Here is a 14,108-nt window from a genome sequence, read left to right as displayed (position 1 = left end):
TTTTTTTTAAATTGGCAGCTCTCTGAGCAGTTTTTTCTGAGAACTAAATATGACCTAGATATTTCTCTGTGTTTGTGCCTTCAGCTGTAAAGTATTTCACATTTTCAAGTGTACCTGAAAGCTGACCGAATCAGAGTCAGAGTACGGTGTTCTTACTGGTCTAGGGAGGTACTTTAAAATATGATTGGATTGCAGGAAAGAGTCCTGTGCACTGAAGCCTCAATTTGGCTTACCATTATTGTTATCTTTACTCTGAGTGTCAGAGTGAGTGGTGTTTTATAGAACCAGAGCTAGGCCTTCCTCTTTGATCTAAGTGCTGTTGGACCACCTGATCAGTTTCTGTCTGCCTTCAGATCATTGTGTCCTCCAAAGAACAAATGATCTGTTTGTGATTTTTTTTTTTCCCAAACCGTGAGCTTTTTTGATGAAGGGCTATCTTAAGTGCCACTTTATCTGTACTTTTAGGCCTTTCTCTCTCTCTCTCTCTCTCTCTCTCTCTCTCTCTCTCTCTCTCTCTCTCTCTCTCGGCAGTAGGTTCTGGGTTCGAAGCTATAAACTACCATTAGTTAAAAACTGTCATCATTTAGAGTCCCTTAAGAATAGGAAGGCAACCCATGGATTAAAAAAACAAATCTATTTTTTAAATGTCAACCTTCACCTCAGTTTGTAGCTGATCAGATTGTCTCTGTTCTGGTAACTGGAATCTGTTTTTGTTGTTTTTATGGCATTTAAGTGCTTATTATGTGCCAGGCACTGTACTAAGCACAGGAGTAGATATAAGCTAATCAGGTTGGACACAATCCATGTCTCAATCCCCATTTTACAGATGAGATAAGAGGCACAGAGAAGTGAAGTGATTCACCCAAGATCATACAGCAGGCACGTGGTGCGGCTGGGATTAGAACCCAGGTCCTCTGACTCCTAATTCTGTGCTCTTTCCACTAGGCCACGCTGCTTCTCACTGTTTTGGAGGCAAGGGGAAGACGTTTAGTAGCATTGTCATCTAATTTGTTCCCACCCGGTCTGTGATACCTGGTTATGAAGTACTTAAAGAATTCCTGAAGAACTAAATGCTGCCTTGATGCTGTCACTCCAAACCTCCTGGCTCCTCTCCAGTCCCTCCCTCCTCCTACCCCTTCTTCAACTCTCCCATTCTTCCCAGCAGTATCTCTAGAGGAGATCTCCTGCCTTTTCTTAAAATCCACCAGCTCCATATCTGACCCCATTCCTTTGCACCGTAACAAAACACTTGCCCCCTCTCTTGTTCCCTCCCTGACCGCCATCTTCAACTGTTTGCTCTCCAGTGGCTTCTTTCCTCCTGCCTTCAAACATGCTCATGTGTCCCCTAGTCTAAAAATCCTGTAACTCGATCCCAAGACTCCCTCTGGTCATTGCCCCATCTCCCTCCTACCATTCCTCTCCGAACTCCTTGAGTGAGTTGTCTACTCAAGTTCCTCTCCAATTCTCTCCTTGACCCCCTTCACTCCATAGAAACTGCCCTCTCAAAGATCGCCAATGATCTCCTTCTTGCCTTCGGCACTGTCGACCACCCACTTCTGGAAACACTATCCAACCTCGGCTTTACTGATGCTGTCCTCTCCTGGCTCACCTCCTATCTCTCTGGCCACTTGTTCTCAGTCTCTTTTGTGGGCTCCACCTCTGCTTCCCACCCCCTAACTGTGGGGGTCCATCCAGGTTCAGTTCTGGGCCCCCTCCTATTCTCCATCTACTCTCACTCCCTTGGAGAATGCATTCACTCCCATGCTTCAACTATCACCTCTTTGCTGATGAAGCAGACTGGCATAATGGGTAGAGCACGGGTCTCGGAGTCAGAAGGTTATGGGTTCTATTCCCGGCTCTCCCACTTGTCTGCTTTGAGAGATTGGGCAAGTCACTTCACTTCTCCATGCCTCAGTTCCTTCATCTGTAAAATTGGGATTGATACTGTGAGCCCCACATGGGACAGGGACTGTGTCCAATATGTGTCTAATTTGCTTTTATCCACCCCAGCGCTTAATACAGTGCCTGGTTCAAAGTAAGCACTTATAAATACCATTATTATTATTATTAGTACATTTCCAGCCATGATCTCTCCCTCCCTGTAGTGTTGCATTTCCTCCTGCCTTCAAGATATCTCTACTTGGATGTCCTGTAATCATCTCAAGCTTGACATGTCTTAAACAAACTTCTTATCTTCTTGCCCAAACTCTGTCTTCCCCATGAATTTCCCATCACTGTATACAACAGCACCACCATCCTTCCTGTCTTATAACCTTGGTGTTATCCTCGATCTCTCTCCTTTCTCTCATATGCAACCCTCATATTTAATCTATCACTAAATCCTGTCTGCTCAACTTTCACAACATTGCTTAAAATCTTTCTTTCCTCTCCATCCAGACTGCTACCACGTTAATCCAAGCATTTATCATATCCTGCCTTGATTACTATATCAGCCTCCATGCTGACCTCCCTGCCTCCTATCTCTCCCCATTCCAGTCGATGCTTCAGTCTGCTGCCCCGATCATTTTTCTACAAAAACATTCAGTTCATGTTTCCCCTCTCCTCAAGAATGTCCAGTTGTTGCCCATTCATCTCCGCATCAAACAGAAACTCCTAAATATCAGCTTTAAAAGACTCACTCACCTTGCCTCCCTCTTACCTCACCTTACTGCTCTTCTACTACAGCACAGCCCACACACATCACTCCTCTAATGCCACCCCATTCACTCTACCTCAGTATTGTCTTTTTCACCGCTAACCTCTTGCCCATGCCCTCCCTCTTCATATCTGACAGACAATGATTCTCCCCAGTTTCAAAACCTTATTGAAGACACATCTCCAAGAGTCCTTCCCTTACTAAGCCCTCATTTCCTTTCACCCACTCCCTTGTTGCCCTGTTTTGCTCCCTTTATTCATCCCATCCCTTCAGCCCCATAGCACTTATATACATATCTTTAATTTATTTGTATTAATGTCTGTCTCCTCCTCTGGACTGTAAGCTCATTGTAGACAGGGAGTATGTCTGTTATATTGTACTCTCCCAACCAAGCGTTTAGTACAGTGCTCTGAACACAGTAAGCACTTAATAAGGAATGAATAAGATTGATTGACTGGCATTTCTAGGAACTTGAAGCCCAGCAAGATGGGTTAAGTGCCTGATGTAGCTTGTGTGTTTGCAGATGTATTGTGACTGCTGAGGCCTGATAGAATCTCTTCCTAGTGCAGGGTGGAATGAAGATGCACCACTTGGCAGGCAGTCCCTGAAGGAAGGGTTTGAAAATGCCAATGTCAGCTGCTGATGACTGTTTTCTTTCTCTGTGGTAGTCATTTAGATGAAAGGAACATGTGGTGCTTTTACTTTACTCACCAGCAGAGTTCTCAGAAACCCATCTGCCTGGAGCCCTCCTGCAAGAACCGATCATTGGGCTGGGTCAAAAGAAGATCCGACTGGGTTTGGGCTCCCCTGGGTCCTCGGTCAGGGAAGAGGGAAAACCATAGAATGGTGTCTGGAGCACTACTATTCAGGTCTGATGAGTTTGTAAACATTCAACTGTACCTGTGAACCCCTGGGACTTGCCACATATTCAGTTTGGACTCATGCCTCGCCTTGTCTTAGGCTGTTGAGTCGTCTCTCCTCGGTCATAGACAAATGAGGCCTAAGACCTCTCCTTTCTCTTTTGGACTTGTCAGACCTGGTCATCCTGTCCCCCAAACTCAGCTCAGGCCAGGGTGGGACTGGGGACCACTTTAGGCCAAATATTTTCAGCCTCTGCCAAGCTTTACCTATGCTGTCCCAGTGAGCACATTTCCCCTTTCCACCTGCGTTCTCTTTCTTATCTCTTAAATTTGAACTCTGGGGGAATTGCTGGATGAGGCGGGTGAGAAAATAACCAATGGAACTAGCCTGGTTAGTTGCTAAAGAGATATTTAGAGTGAGCTAAATTGCTTAGGGGTCAAGACCAAGTTTCTGGAAATAGCAATTTTCTTATGCAGTGTCAAAAAGCAGCATTGATGGAATTAATAAAGAACAAAGTCACTGCAGTAAAGTGTCCCCAAACAGTTTTCTCATTTCGGAAATATCCTTTCCCCCTATCCTGTGTCTTTACATTGAGGAAAAGCTGTTTAATATGACTCCTCTAATGACCTTTGCAGAGTGGGAAAGGAGTAGAAAAGTTCAAACTTTGTTAGGAAGCATAATGGTTTTTGCATATCTTTAAGAAAAGTTGCACTGAGGACTTCCTCTGCTTGTTAGACCATTTATATGCATTACCAGACTGATCCTATGAATGTGATTTCCTGATCAGAGCTAGAGATAGTGCAAAGAACTAACAGTTCAAAAATGCTATGAGTGAGATTTCATCAGGCAAAGGAGGTAAGGCAAAGGTTTTAGAATCTTCATGGATGGTATTTGCACACTTTAATAATTACAAGCCTGACTGTACAGCTGGAGCTGGAAAATATTGAATAGTTTCCATAATGGATCTGGAAAAAAAATACAAACTATTTCCTGTCTTTGATATTTACGAAGGCATCCAGAAGAACTTTTGAGTGTCTAGTTCAGCATTGAACTTGGATCTATCTACTTTAAATGTTAAAAAAAAAAAGGGAAAGACCCAGTATAGAGCCTTACCAAGAATTAGAATTTTTTAAATCTCTTTTGCCAGGCTGAAACTTGACATTTGAATTGGAGGTGGTGAGCTGAAAATTTTGACTCTAGGCACTGGAATATAAATTAAAAAAATATGGTTTGAGTAAGTTGTCTTTCCTCTTTCTTGGAGAAAAGCCTGCTTGTGCTAGACAGAGTTGCAGATTTTGGACTAGTTAATATTTTGACATATTAAAAAAGCATCGCTCTAAACCTGTGGCTTTTAGGGAGCTCAACGGACACATTCCTTTATCACATCGACAGTTTCTATGACTCATGAATAAATGGGAGAGTCTGCTATACCTTGTTTTTAGTCCTCTGCCCCTGGAACGATTTGCCACGACTTTGGCAAATTTTATTATTTGGCAGGAGGCAGTGATTCAGGCAGTTTCTTCTTTCAGTTACATGTTGTTTGATGTGGTAGCAGTATTGATCATTAAGGGCCATGCCTTTTTCTTAGGAGAATGTCAGTAACATATAAAGTAGAGCTTGAAGGGCATTCGTTGGAACACTAAACCTTGGTTCCTAAATAGAGTACTGAGTTCAGCAGTGTTTCCACTGCCTCAAGCTGAAAAATCAAAACCAAATTCATTCCAGCACTTTGAGTTCTTAGCTTAGCATGTCCTTTAGCTTTGGCACATTCAGCCATTTAGTTGGCCTCTAATGGAAGGAAAACCATGTCTCTCTTCTCCTCCCAGCTCTCTGTTGATTCTGGAAAGGTATGCAGGTTTTTTCTCCATTCCCCTTGCGTCCTCCCCCTCTTGCATCCTTCCGCTTAATGTCTTCCTTTTTTTTTTTTTCCTGTTTTAGACCACCCGGGCAGAGTTTGACTTGCCAGAATATTCCATTCGGCGAAGGTACCAAGATTTTGATTGGTTGAGGATCAAACTGGAAGAATCACAGCCAACCCATCTCATTCCCGTAGGTAGCATGTCCATGCGAGAAATGCCTAAAGTATCAACAGCAGTGTCTTGAGTACTGTATAGGGCACTGCACCATACAAACCTCACTTTTCAACAAAATGTCTGACCCACCTCCAACATCATGTGTATTTCTACGTACGAATAGTCTACGTATATTTGTTTCGCCTTTTTGTGTGTTTTTTCCTCTTTTTTTAACATTTTGGTAGATTTGATATGAAATGCAGATCTCTTTGGTGTTGGGTTTTTCTCCATAGCTACACCTCTACTTTGTGTCGGGTACCCAGGAGCTAAGGCTGGATCTGTAAGACACCATGACAGTAGCTGGTCACCCAGTCTCCTTTTGTTTGACCTGGTGAGCCACTGCAAATGAAAAGCTGCACATTGATACTGTGTGTGTGGGGCGGGGCGGGGCTGGGAGATGGGATGGGACTTAATTATCATGGATCGCCCTGTGGCAGTGGAGAGGAATACTTCTGCACCCTGTTTCCCTCCCTACTGCATCACCTATGCATGAGTCCATAACCCCTAATCATTTAATTACTCACCACAGCCCCTCCCCGTACAAGACTAATGTATTTTTATACACATTTGCTTCTCCTACCTGTAACTCATTTTAGTGCCTGTTTTCCCTTGCTGGATTGTAAACTCTTTGAGAGCAGGGATTATGTCAACTCACTCTACTGTTCTCTCCCAAGCACTTAATACAGTGCTCTGTACACAGGCACTAATAATAATAATGATAATAATAATAATAATAACATTTATTAAGCACTTACTATGTGCAAAGCACTGTTCTAAGCGCTGGGGAGGTTACAGGGTGATCAGGTTGTCCTACGTGGGGCTCAGTCTTAATCCCCATTTTACAGATGAGGTAACTGAGGCACAGAGAAGTTAAGTGACTTGCCCAAAATCACACTGCTGACAAGTGGTGGAGCCGGAATTTGAACCCATGACCTCTGACTCCAAAGCCCATGCTCTTTCCACTGAGCCACGTTGAACCCCCACGCTGAGTGTAATACACTGTACTAAATTATGGGGAAAATGAAAGATATAGTTCCTTCCCACACAGAGCTTACAATCTACTGGTTTGTTACATACCATGTTCTTGAAAGAATGAGCAGACATGTTTTGACATGTCTATCTTCCCCCCTGTAGACTGTAAGCCCAGTGATTGTGTGTCTTTTTTTATATTGTACTTTCCAAGTGCTTAGTACAGTGCTCTGCACACAATAAGCACTCAATAAATATGATTGAATGACTAAACAATCTATGACTCTCCACATGTCTGCTTTGTGACCTTGGACAAGTCACTTCACTTCTCTATGCCTGTTCCCTCATCTGCAAAATGGGGATTCAATACCTACTCTCCCTCTTACCAAGACTGTGAGCCTCTGTCCTTCTAAGTAAGGGCTTATAGTCTAAAAGTAGATACCATAGGTTGATTTGATTTGACCGGCAGAGAACTAGACTGTAAGCTCATTGTGGGCAGGAAACGTGTCTACCAACTCTTATATTGTACTCTCCCAAGTGCTTAGTACAGTGCTCTGCACACAAAGTGCTCAGTAAATATAATTGATAGAATAAGTGAGAAGTGTGGTAGTCTTTAAGGATTTGCTACTGGTTAAGATAAGAAATAGATGCGCTGTGAAAATTAGAACAATGTGTAGAAAAATTTATAGAAAGTGGGACTTGGTTCCAGTGTCATTATGCCACTCTAACTGGGCTAGAGTTTGATTTCCCCACCCCTTTCAGTTTTGTCTAATTTATTTTTGGCAAACAGATCTTGACATAAATGGTCCTGGGCTTGAGTTTTTTGTGTGGTTGACAAATGAGTAGCTGCTGATGCCTTAAGTGATAGAGTTTTCATTATAAGGCAAGAAGTACAATAGTTTAGGTATTGAACTATTTCCTAAATGAAATAATTATCACTTGCTTATTACACGTTGCAATTTCCAGACCATTGTGAATAACTGCAAGTGTCCTTTTATGCAGTCACAGTGGAGACATTCTTTACTAGGTTGCCTCTTAGGCAGTGCCACTGGGAAGACTAATATTGATGTCAGCAGGACTATTTTTGAGAGGGCTGCGAATTATAGAAAAAGTGCTTGGCTTTATTTGCCACAGGCACTACTAGCTACACTTTATTTCAAAGTTTCCACCCCTGTAAACTGTTGCAAATGGCCCATTTTTTAATGTTCCGGTAGATGAAGCAAATTAACTTGTTGAAAGCACGTCTGTAAAATGTTCTACTCCAATGAAAAGTAATTGAATTTTAAGTTTGTTTCAGTTTCTCATTTAAACAGACTTTAGAGGAAGGATAACTTTATGGTTTAATAATTATGCAGATCTCTTGAGTGGGATGCTGTCCTGGGATTTACGGGAAGGCATTGACTTAGCAACCAAATCTCCCGTCATGTGGACATGCAAATTATAGCCTGTCCTCTTTTATTTCCCATCTTTTCTGGGTGCTACCAGGAACAAATGTTCTTAGGTAATCTAATGAACAAGAATTCTTCTAATTATCCATTTGTCTAACTGGTGGGTTGTCTTCTGAATTCAGGTGTCCTCAAGATGCGGTATTTAATTGGTATCTTTCCCAGGATACCTTGCTCACTAGGAGCCTGGGCACCAGGAGTAAAGTTCCTGTTGCTTCATTTATTTATAAGCCATTTGCCAAAGGCCATAATTTCTCAATTACAAGTGCTGGGTGAGTAGGGCAGAAAAGAGACAAACTTAAATGCTGACAGAAGAGACAAACCATCCTAAACTCATAAATTGAAATCCTATAATCCTGCTTCTCCACCTACAAATGGTTGCTTTCCAGCACCAGTCTGCAAGAAATACTCTGCCAAGAAGTGACAAGTGGCTGATTTTAAGTTTTAATGGCTATTCAATGGGTAAGTTGTTTTTTTGTTTTGTTTTTTTGTTTTGTTTTTTTTTTAATTATTCGCCGGCAGAAGTTGGCCCTAAAATATGCTGTACTTCTTTTGTATTGTTATCATTCCTTCCCTGTTGTAGCTATCTACACCAGTGCTGTCTGGCTCCACAAGAAGTAGGCTAAGAAAGCATCTCTCTGTCATATTAGCTATGGTCAGAGTTCTCCCAATCAAGCATTTGCTTGAAAAACCAATAATAATAAAAATACCCCCAATAACAATGGTAGTGTTTGTTACTTACTATGTGCCAAGTACTGTACTAAGCACTGGGGTAGGTACAACTTAGGTCAGGCAGAGCCCCTGTCTTATATGGGGCTCAGAGCCTAAGGAAGGGGGAGCAGATATCGAATCCCTATTTTCCAGGTGAAGAAACCCAGACAAGGAAAAGTGAAGTTTCTTGGCCCAGATCACTGCCAAACTACTGAGAGCTTATCCTATCCCACCTTGATTACTGTATCTGTCTCCTTGCTGACCTCCCTGCCTCCTGTCTCTCTCCGCTCCAGTCCATACTTCATTCTGTTTTCCTGATCATTTTTCTACAAAAACATTCAGTCCATGTTTTCCCCACTCCTCTGTTGCCCATCCACCTCTGCATCAAACAAAAACTACTCGCCATCAGCTTTAAAGCACTGTCACCTTGCTACCTCCTATCTCACCTTGCTGCTCTCCCACTACAACCCAGCCTGCACACTTCACACCCCTAATGCCAACCTATTCACTATACCTCGATCTCGTGTAGCTTGCTGCTGACCTCTTGCTCATGTCCTGCTTCTGGCCTGGAATGCCCTCCCTCTTCCTATCTGAAAGACAATTGCTCTTCCCACCTTCAAAGGATTATTGAAGGCACATCTCCAAGAGGCCTTCCCTGACTAAGCCTTCCTTTCCTCTTCCACTCCCTTCTCCATCACCCTGATTTGCTCCCTTTATTCACCCCCCAACCCCACAGCACTTATATACCTATCTATAATTTATTTATACTACTGTCTGTCTGCCCCTCTAGACTGTAAACTCGTTGTGGGCACGGAATGCCTTTGCCAACTCTGTTATATTGTACCCTCTCAAGTGCTTAGTACAGGGTTCTGCACACAGAAAGCGCTTAATTATAATTGATCACACAGCAAGCAAGTGGTGTTGCCAACTTGTACTTCCCAAACGCTTAGTACAGTGCTCTGCACACAGTAAGCGCTCAATAAATACGATTGAATGAATGAAAGTGGTGGAGCTGGGCTTAAAACCTAGACCTCGTTTACTCCTTGGCCAGTTCTCTTTCCACTAGGCCAGGCTGCTTCTCAAACAAAAATGGAATTGAAAGGAGAGCCTTGGATGTATCCAGTCTCTCACTAGACCTGCTGCTTGATTCATGCTTTAAAAAAATAAAAAAGGCATAGGGAAGCAGTGTGGCCTATTGGAAAGAGCACTGGCCTGGGAGTTAGAGAACCTGGGTTCTAATTTTGGATCAGCCACTTGTCTGCTGTGTGACCTTGGAAAAGTCACTTCTGTGTTTCTCAGTTGCCTTCATCTGTAAAAATGGGAAGTAAATCCTTCTGCCTCCACTTTAGATTGTAACACCCCCCCACCCCCCCAACAATATGGAACAGGGACTGTGTCTGTTGTGTCTGACATGATTATCTTGTGTCTCCCCCAATGATTAGTGCCTGGCATATAGTAAATGCTTAACAAGTACCACTTAAAAAAAAAAAAAGGCACCACGGTCAGTTCTTATTTTCATGGTTGGGTATACAAAAATTCACTTTTTGCATTAAAAATATGGGGAGGGTTAGGTTACGGAAACATCTCAAACTTTTTCTCAGAGTCTGGCACTCCATTCCATGTTACCCCCTGCCTGACAAGGTAGGGATATCTGATCTTAAGTGGGTACACAGCTGACTTGGGGCTTTCAGAGCATTAGAGGAAAAATTAAATGGGTAAGGAAGAGCCAGCCCTGTTCTCTATCAGTTCCTATTACCGGCATATTTAACCATTTAAAAAGGGTAAAACACTCATTCACATGAAAAAAATCCACCTTGGCTCTCATCATCATCAATCGTATTTATTGAGCGCTTACTATGTGCAGAGCACTGTACTAAGCTCTCAAAAATATTATATCAGTTTCTCCCCTGCCCAACCAACTTGTTGCATCCTTCTATTTGCCAGATGCTTAATAGCCTGAAAGCGTACATCACAATTGTTGTGATTTGTATCTAATGTTTATATTTGAATTTTTCATTTTCAGGAGTTTAATTTCTTTGAGGCCCAGGGCAATTTCTTTCAGTACTTGGGCCTCTGCTAATTAAGGTAACTGGAAAAAAACAAAACAGATTTTTGTTCTTAAGGTTGACACTTCATTAATATTTTATGGTCCTTTCAGCATGAAGCCATAAGTATTCTACACACAAATAGCAGCTTAACTAACCTGCTTAGGGCATTAATGAGTATTGTCATGGTGACAATTGAATGATAAACAGGTTTAGGGGAAAGGAAGTGAAGGATGTTATGTTCAGTGAAGATTGTACCTAGTGCAAAGCAAATCTTTTGAAGCACATAATAACCGCTGGTATGGTAGCACATTATGAACTGGGGTAAATTAACAACCACTGCACAGGATTTTGACAAAAAATGCAGTGGACAATACATTTAATGACAAGTCCTAAAATGAATAGGGGACCTTCATCCTACCACTTTGGGGATATGTGTTTGCCGGGAAGTCTTTGCAGACAAGTTTAGGAAAGACCAATTTTTTTTTTCCTTCTCCACTCATACAATTTCATTGGTTTTGACTTTTGTCAGTGGCCTCTCAAATCTTTGCAAGGAAAATGCATATTTTAAAGCCTGGGAGAGACTGCTCCTTTGCAAATACTCAAGTCTTCACAACAGTTTTGGAAGGGCGGAAGAGACTGTGATAATTAAATGCTTTTTTCCAAGCCACACAGAAAATAGAACTAGGAATAAAACTTAAGAAATGAGTGCTGTGTATTGAAGAGTGAATGTTTACTCATATCTTAATTTGTTTGCCCTTCATTTCCCTTCACCCAGTTATCAAATCCAAATCAGGCTGTCGAAGAAATTTAGGTGGTGGTTTTGAGAAACTAATGTTAAATTCAATGTTCTGATTCCTTCTCAGAGTACCCCTTCATACTAACTTGACTTGTGTTTTGGGCATTAGTACAAAGATCTGGGTTTTTTTGTTTGTATTTTTGCTGCTTTTTCCCCTGTGCTACTTTAGCAGAGTTGATTCACTACTGCATTCCTCATACATGGGGTATTACATTTTCCAGGTTAATTGTGGGGGTGGATTTAATTCAGGATAAAATGTAGATTACACATCTAAAACTCTTAAACAAGAGCTAAAATGAAAAATTTAAAACCAAGTTTAAAAGGATTCTCTGCTCCAAGAGATCCCCTGCAGAGGGAACCTGAGGATGGGGGTAGTTCCAGTGCCACTTAGCAAAGGAAATGCTGGTAGGGACAGGGTGATATTGTTAGGGCCAAGAACTGCAGCACTTGGGATTCTTCCACAGCACTTACTGTGTGTAAAGCACTGTACTAAGCGCTTGGGAGAATTATAATATAACAAAGTTGGTAGACGCATTCCCTGCCCAAAGGAGCTTACAGTCTAGATAGGGAGACGGGCATTAAAATGCCTGTAAAATAAAGTACCGATATGTCCGTAAGTGCTGTGGGCCTGAGGTTGGAGTGAATAAAGGGTACCAATTCAAGTGCAAGGTGATGAAAGAAGCGAGAGGGAGTGAGGGGAAATGAAGGCTTAGTTGGGGAAGGCCCCTTGGAGGACATGTGACTTTAGTAAGGCTTTGAAGGTGGGAAAAGTGGTGGTCTGTCATATATATGAAGGAGGAGGGAGTTGTAGGACATGGGCTAGAGATGGTGGCAAGATAGATGAGACTGAGTACAGAAGTTGGTGTTAGAGGAGTGAAGTGAATGTGTAGGGTTGTAGTAGGAAAGCAGTGAGGTAAGGTAGGAGGGGGTGAGATCATTGGTGACGTCTAGGGGGGCAGCTTCCATGGAGAAAATCAGAAATCAGTTAGGACGGGGTCAAGAAGAGAATTGGAGAAGAGCAAGTGGAGTTGGTGGGTATAGACAATTTGCTCTAGGAATTTGGAGGGGAATGGTAGGAGGGAGATGGGGTGATAATTGAGGGGAGCCATGGGGACATGGGAGGGTTTTTTTAGGATAGGGGAGACGTGAACATGTTTGAAAGCAGTGGGGAAGAAGCCACTGAAAAGTGAACATAGCAACCTAGGGAGGAGCTGGGAAGTAGTGAGTGGTGTTCTCTACCCCATAACAGGCCCTCTCTCCTCCAAATGATTTGCTCTTCGGGTCTGCAATTGCCCCCACCCTAGAAATGCTCCTATTTGCTTAGCCTCTGTGATGGGAGGGAAAGTTTGGGGAGAGAGAAAGAGAAGAGGAGGCTGCCAGGTTATGCCAGAGATGAGGAAGGCAGGGAAAAGAGCAGATAGCAAGCAACAGAAACTGTTGAGCTAAAGGGAGGTCTGTGAAAACAATCAGGCTAAACCCTGAAACGCTATTTTATTTTTTAGGAATCAGATGGAAAAGGGAGATAATATGGTCAAATTGGGGAAAACTCACACAGTCCATAATCTGTGTTTGTGTGTTTAAAGATCAAACCAATTAAGATTAATTTTTATGACCTAATTAATGGTAAATTTTTTTTGCATAACTAGAAGCAACAGAATGGAATAAAGTTACCAAGCAACCTGAACACTTTTTTTCTATAGCCACTTCCTGAAAAATTTGTGATGAAAGGAGTTGTTGACCGTTTTTCTGAAGAGTTTGTGGAGACCAGAAGGAAAGCTTTAGACAAATTCCTGAAAAGAATTGCAGATCATCCAGTGCTTTCCTTCAATGAGCATTTTAATGTTTTTCTTACGGCTAAGGTAAGTCGATTTTTATCAGGTCCCTTTTTTCTTTTAAAAGGATACATTAACAACAATTATTTATATTCCAGCCAAATAAAGTGAGATATGAAACTTGAGAACTTTTCTAGGAAAATGCAATCCTGCGAGTCTATTAAGAATTGTAGGGTGCAATGGAAATGCTTAGAGTAGGCAGAAGAATTAAATCATTGATGCAGAACAGAACCAGGTGAGTCCAAATGGCAGGTTTGACCCAGGGAGCTATCCAGAAAAGTGTATAATAATTATAATTATGGTGCTTGTTAAGTGCTTACTATGTGCCAAGCACTGTTCTAAGTACTGGGGTAGATACTGGGCTCACACTTTTAATCCCCATTTTACAGCTGAGGCAACTGAGGCCCAGAGAAGTGAAGTGTCTTGCCCAAGGTCACACTGCAGACATGTGGTGGAGCCAGAATTACAACCCATGACCTTCTGACTCTTAGGCCCGTGCTCTATCCACTAAGCCACGCTGCTTCTCAAAGGGAGACACCCTTCCTCTCTACCCCTGTAGCCACCCAAACTCTGTCTTTTTCCTTCTCCTCAGAGCTGCTGAGGAAGCAGAGAGAGGGGAGGAGTGAGACTCCAGATGCAGATTCTGAAAGGGCTTGGTGCAAAGCTGAGGGACTTTAGCTTCTTGGTACCTTCCTTGAGTCTTGTGAATCATGCCCTC

General features: G+C 42.3%; 1 protein-coding gene across 1 annotated transcript in view; it reads left to right on the top strand.

Annotated features, from left to right (window-relative positions):
• The window catches only part of SNX30 (sorting nexin family member 30), a 112,038-nt gene that overhangs the window by 54,950 nt on the left and 42,980 nt on the right, over positions 1-14,108 (top strand). The window contains exons 3-4 of the mRNA XM_038770230.1: positions 5,456-5,566; positions 13,259-13,417. Coding sequence (XP_038626158.1) covers positions 5,456-5,566; positions 13,259-13,417 — 270 coding nt within the window. The remainder of the gene's footprint in view (positions 1-5,455; positions 5,567-13,258; positions 13,418-14,108) is intronic.

Source organism: Tachyglossus aculeatus, chromosome X3 (assembly GCF_015852505.1).
Source record: "Tachyglossus aculeatus isolate mTacAcu1 chromosome X3, mTacAcu1.pri, whole genome shotgun sequence".
Taxonomy (NCBI): domain Eukaryota; kingdom Metazoa; phylum Chordata; class Mammalia; order Monotremata; family Tachyglossidae; genus Tachyglossus; species Tachyglossus aculeatus.
The sequence above is the reverse complement of the archived record's forward strand: the minus strand, read 5'-3'. Positions and strand labels throughout refer to the sequence as shown.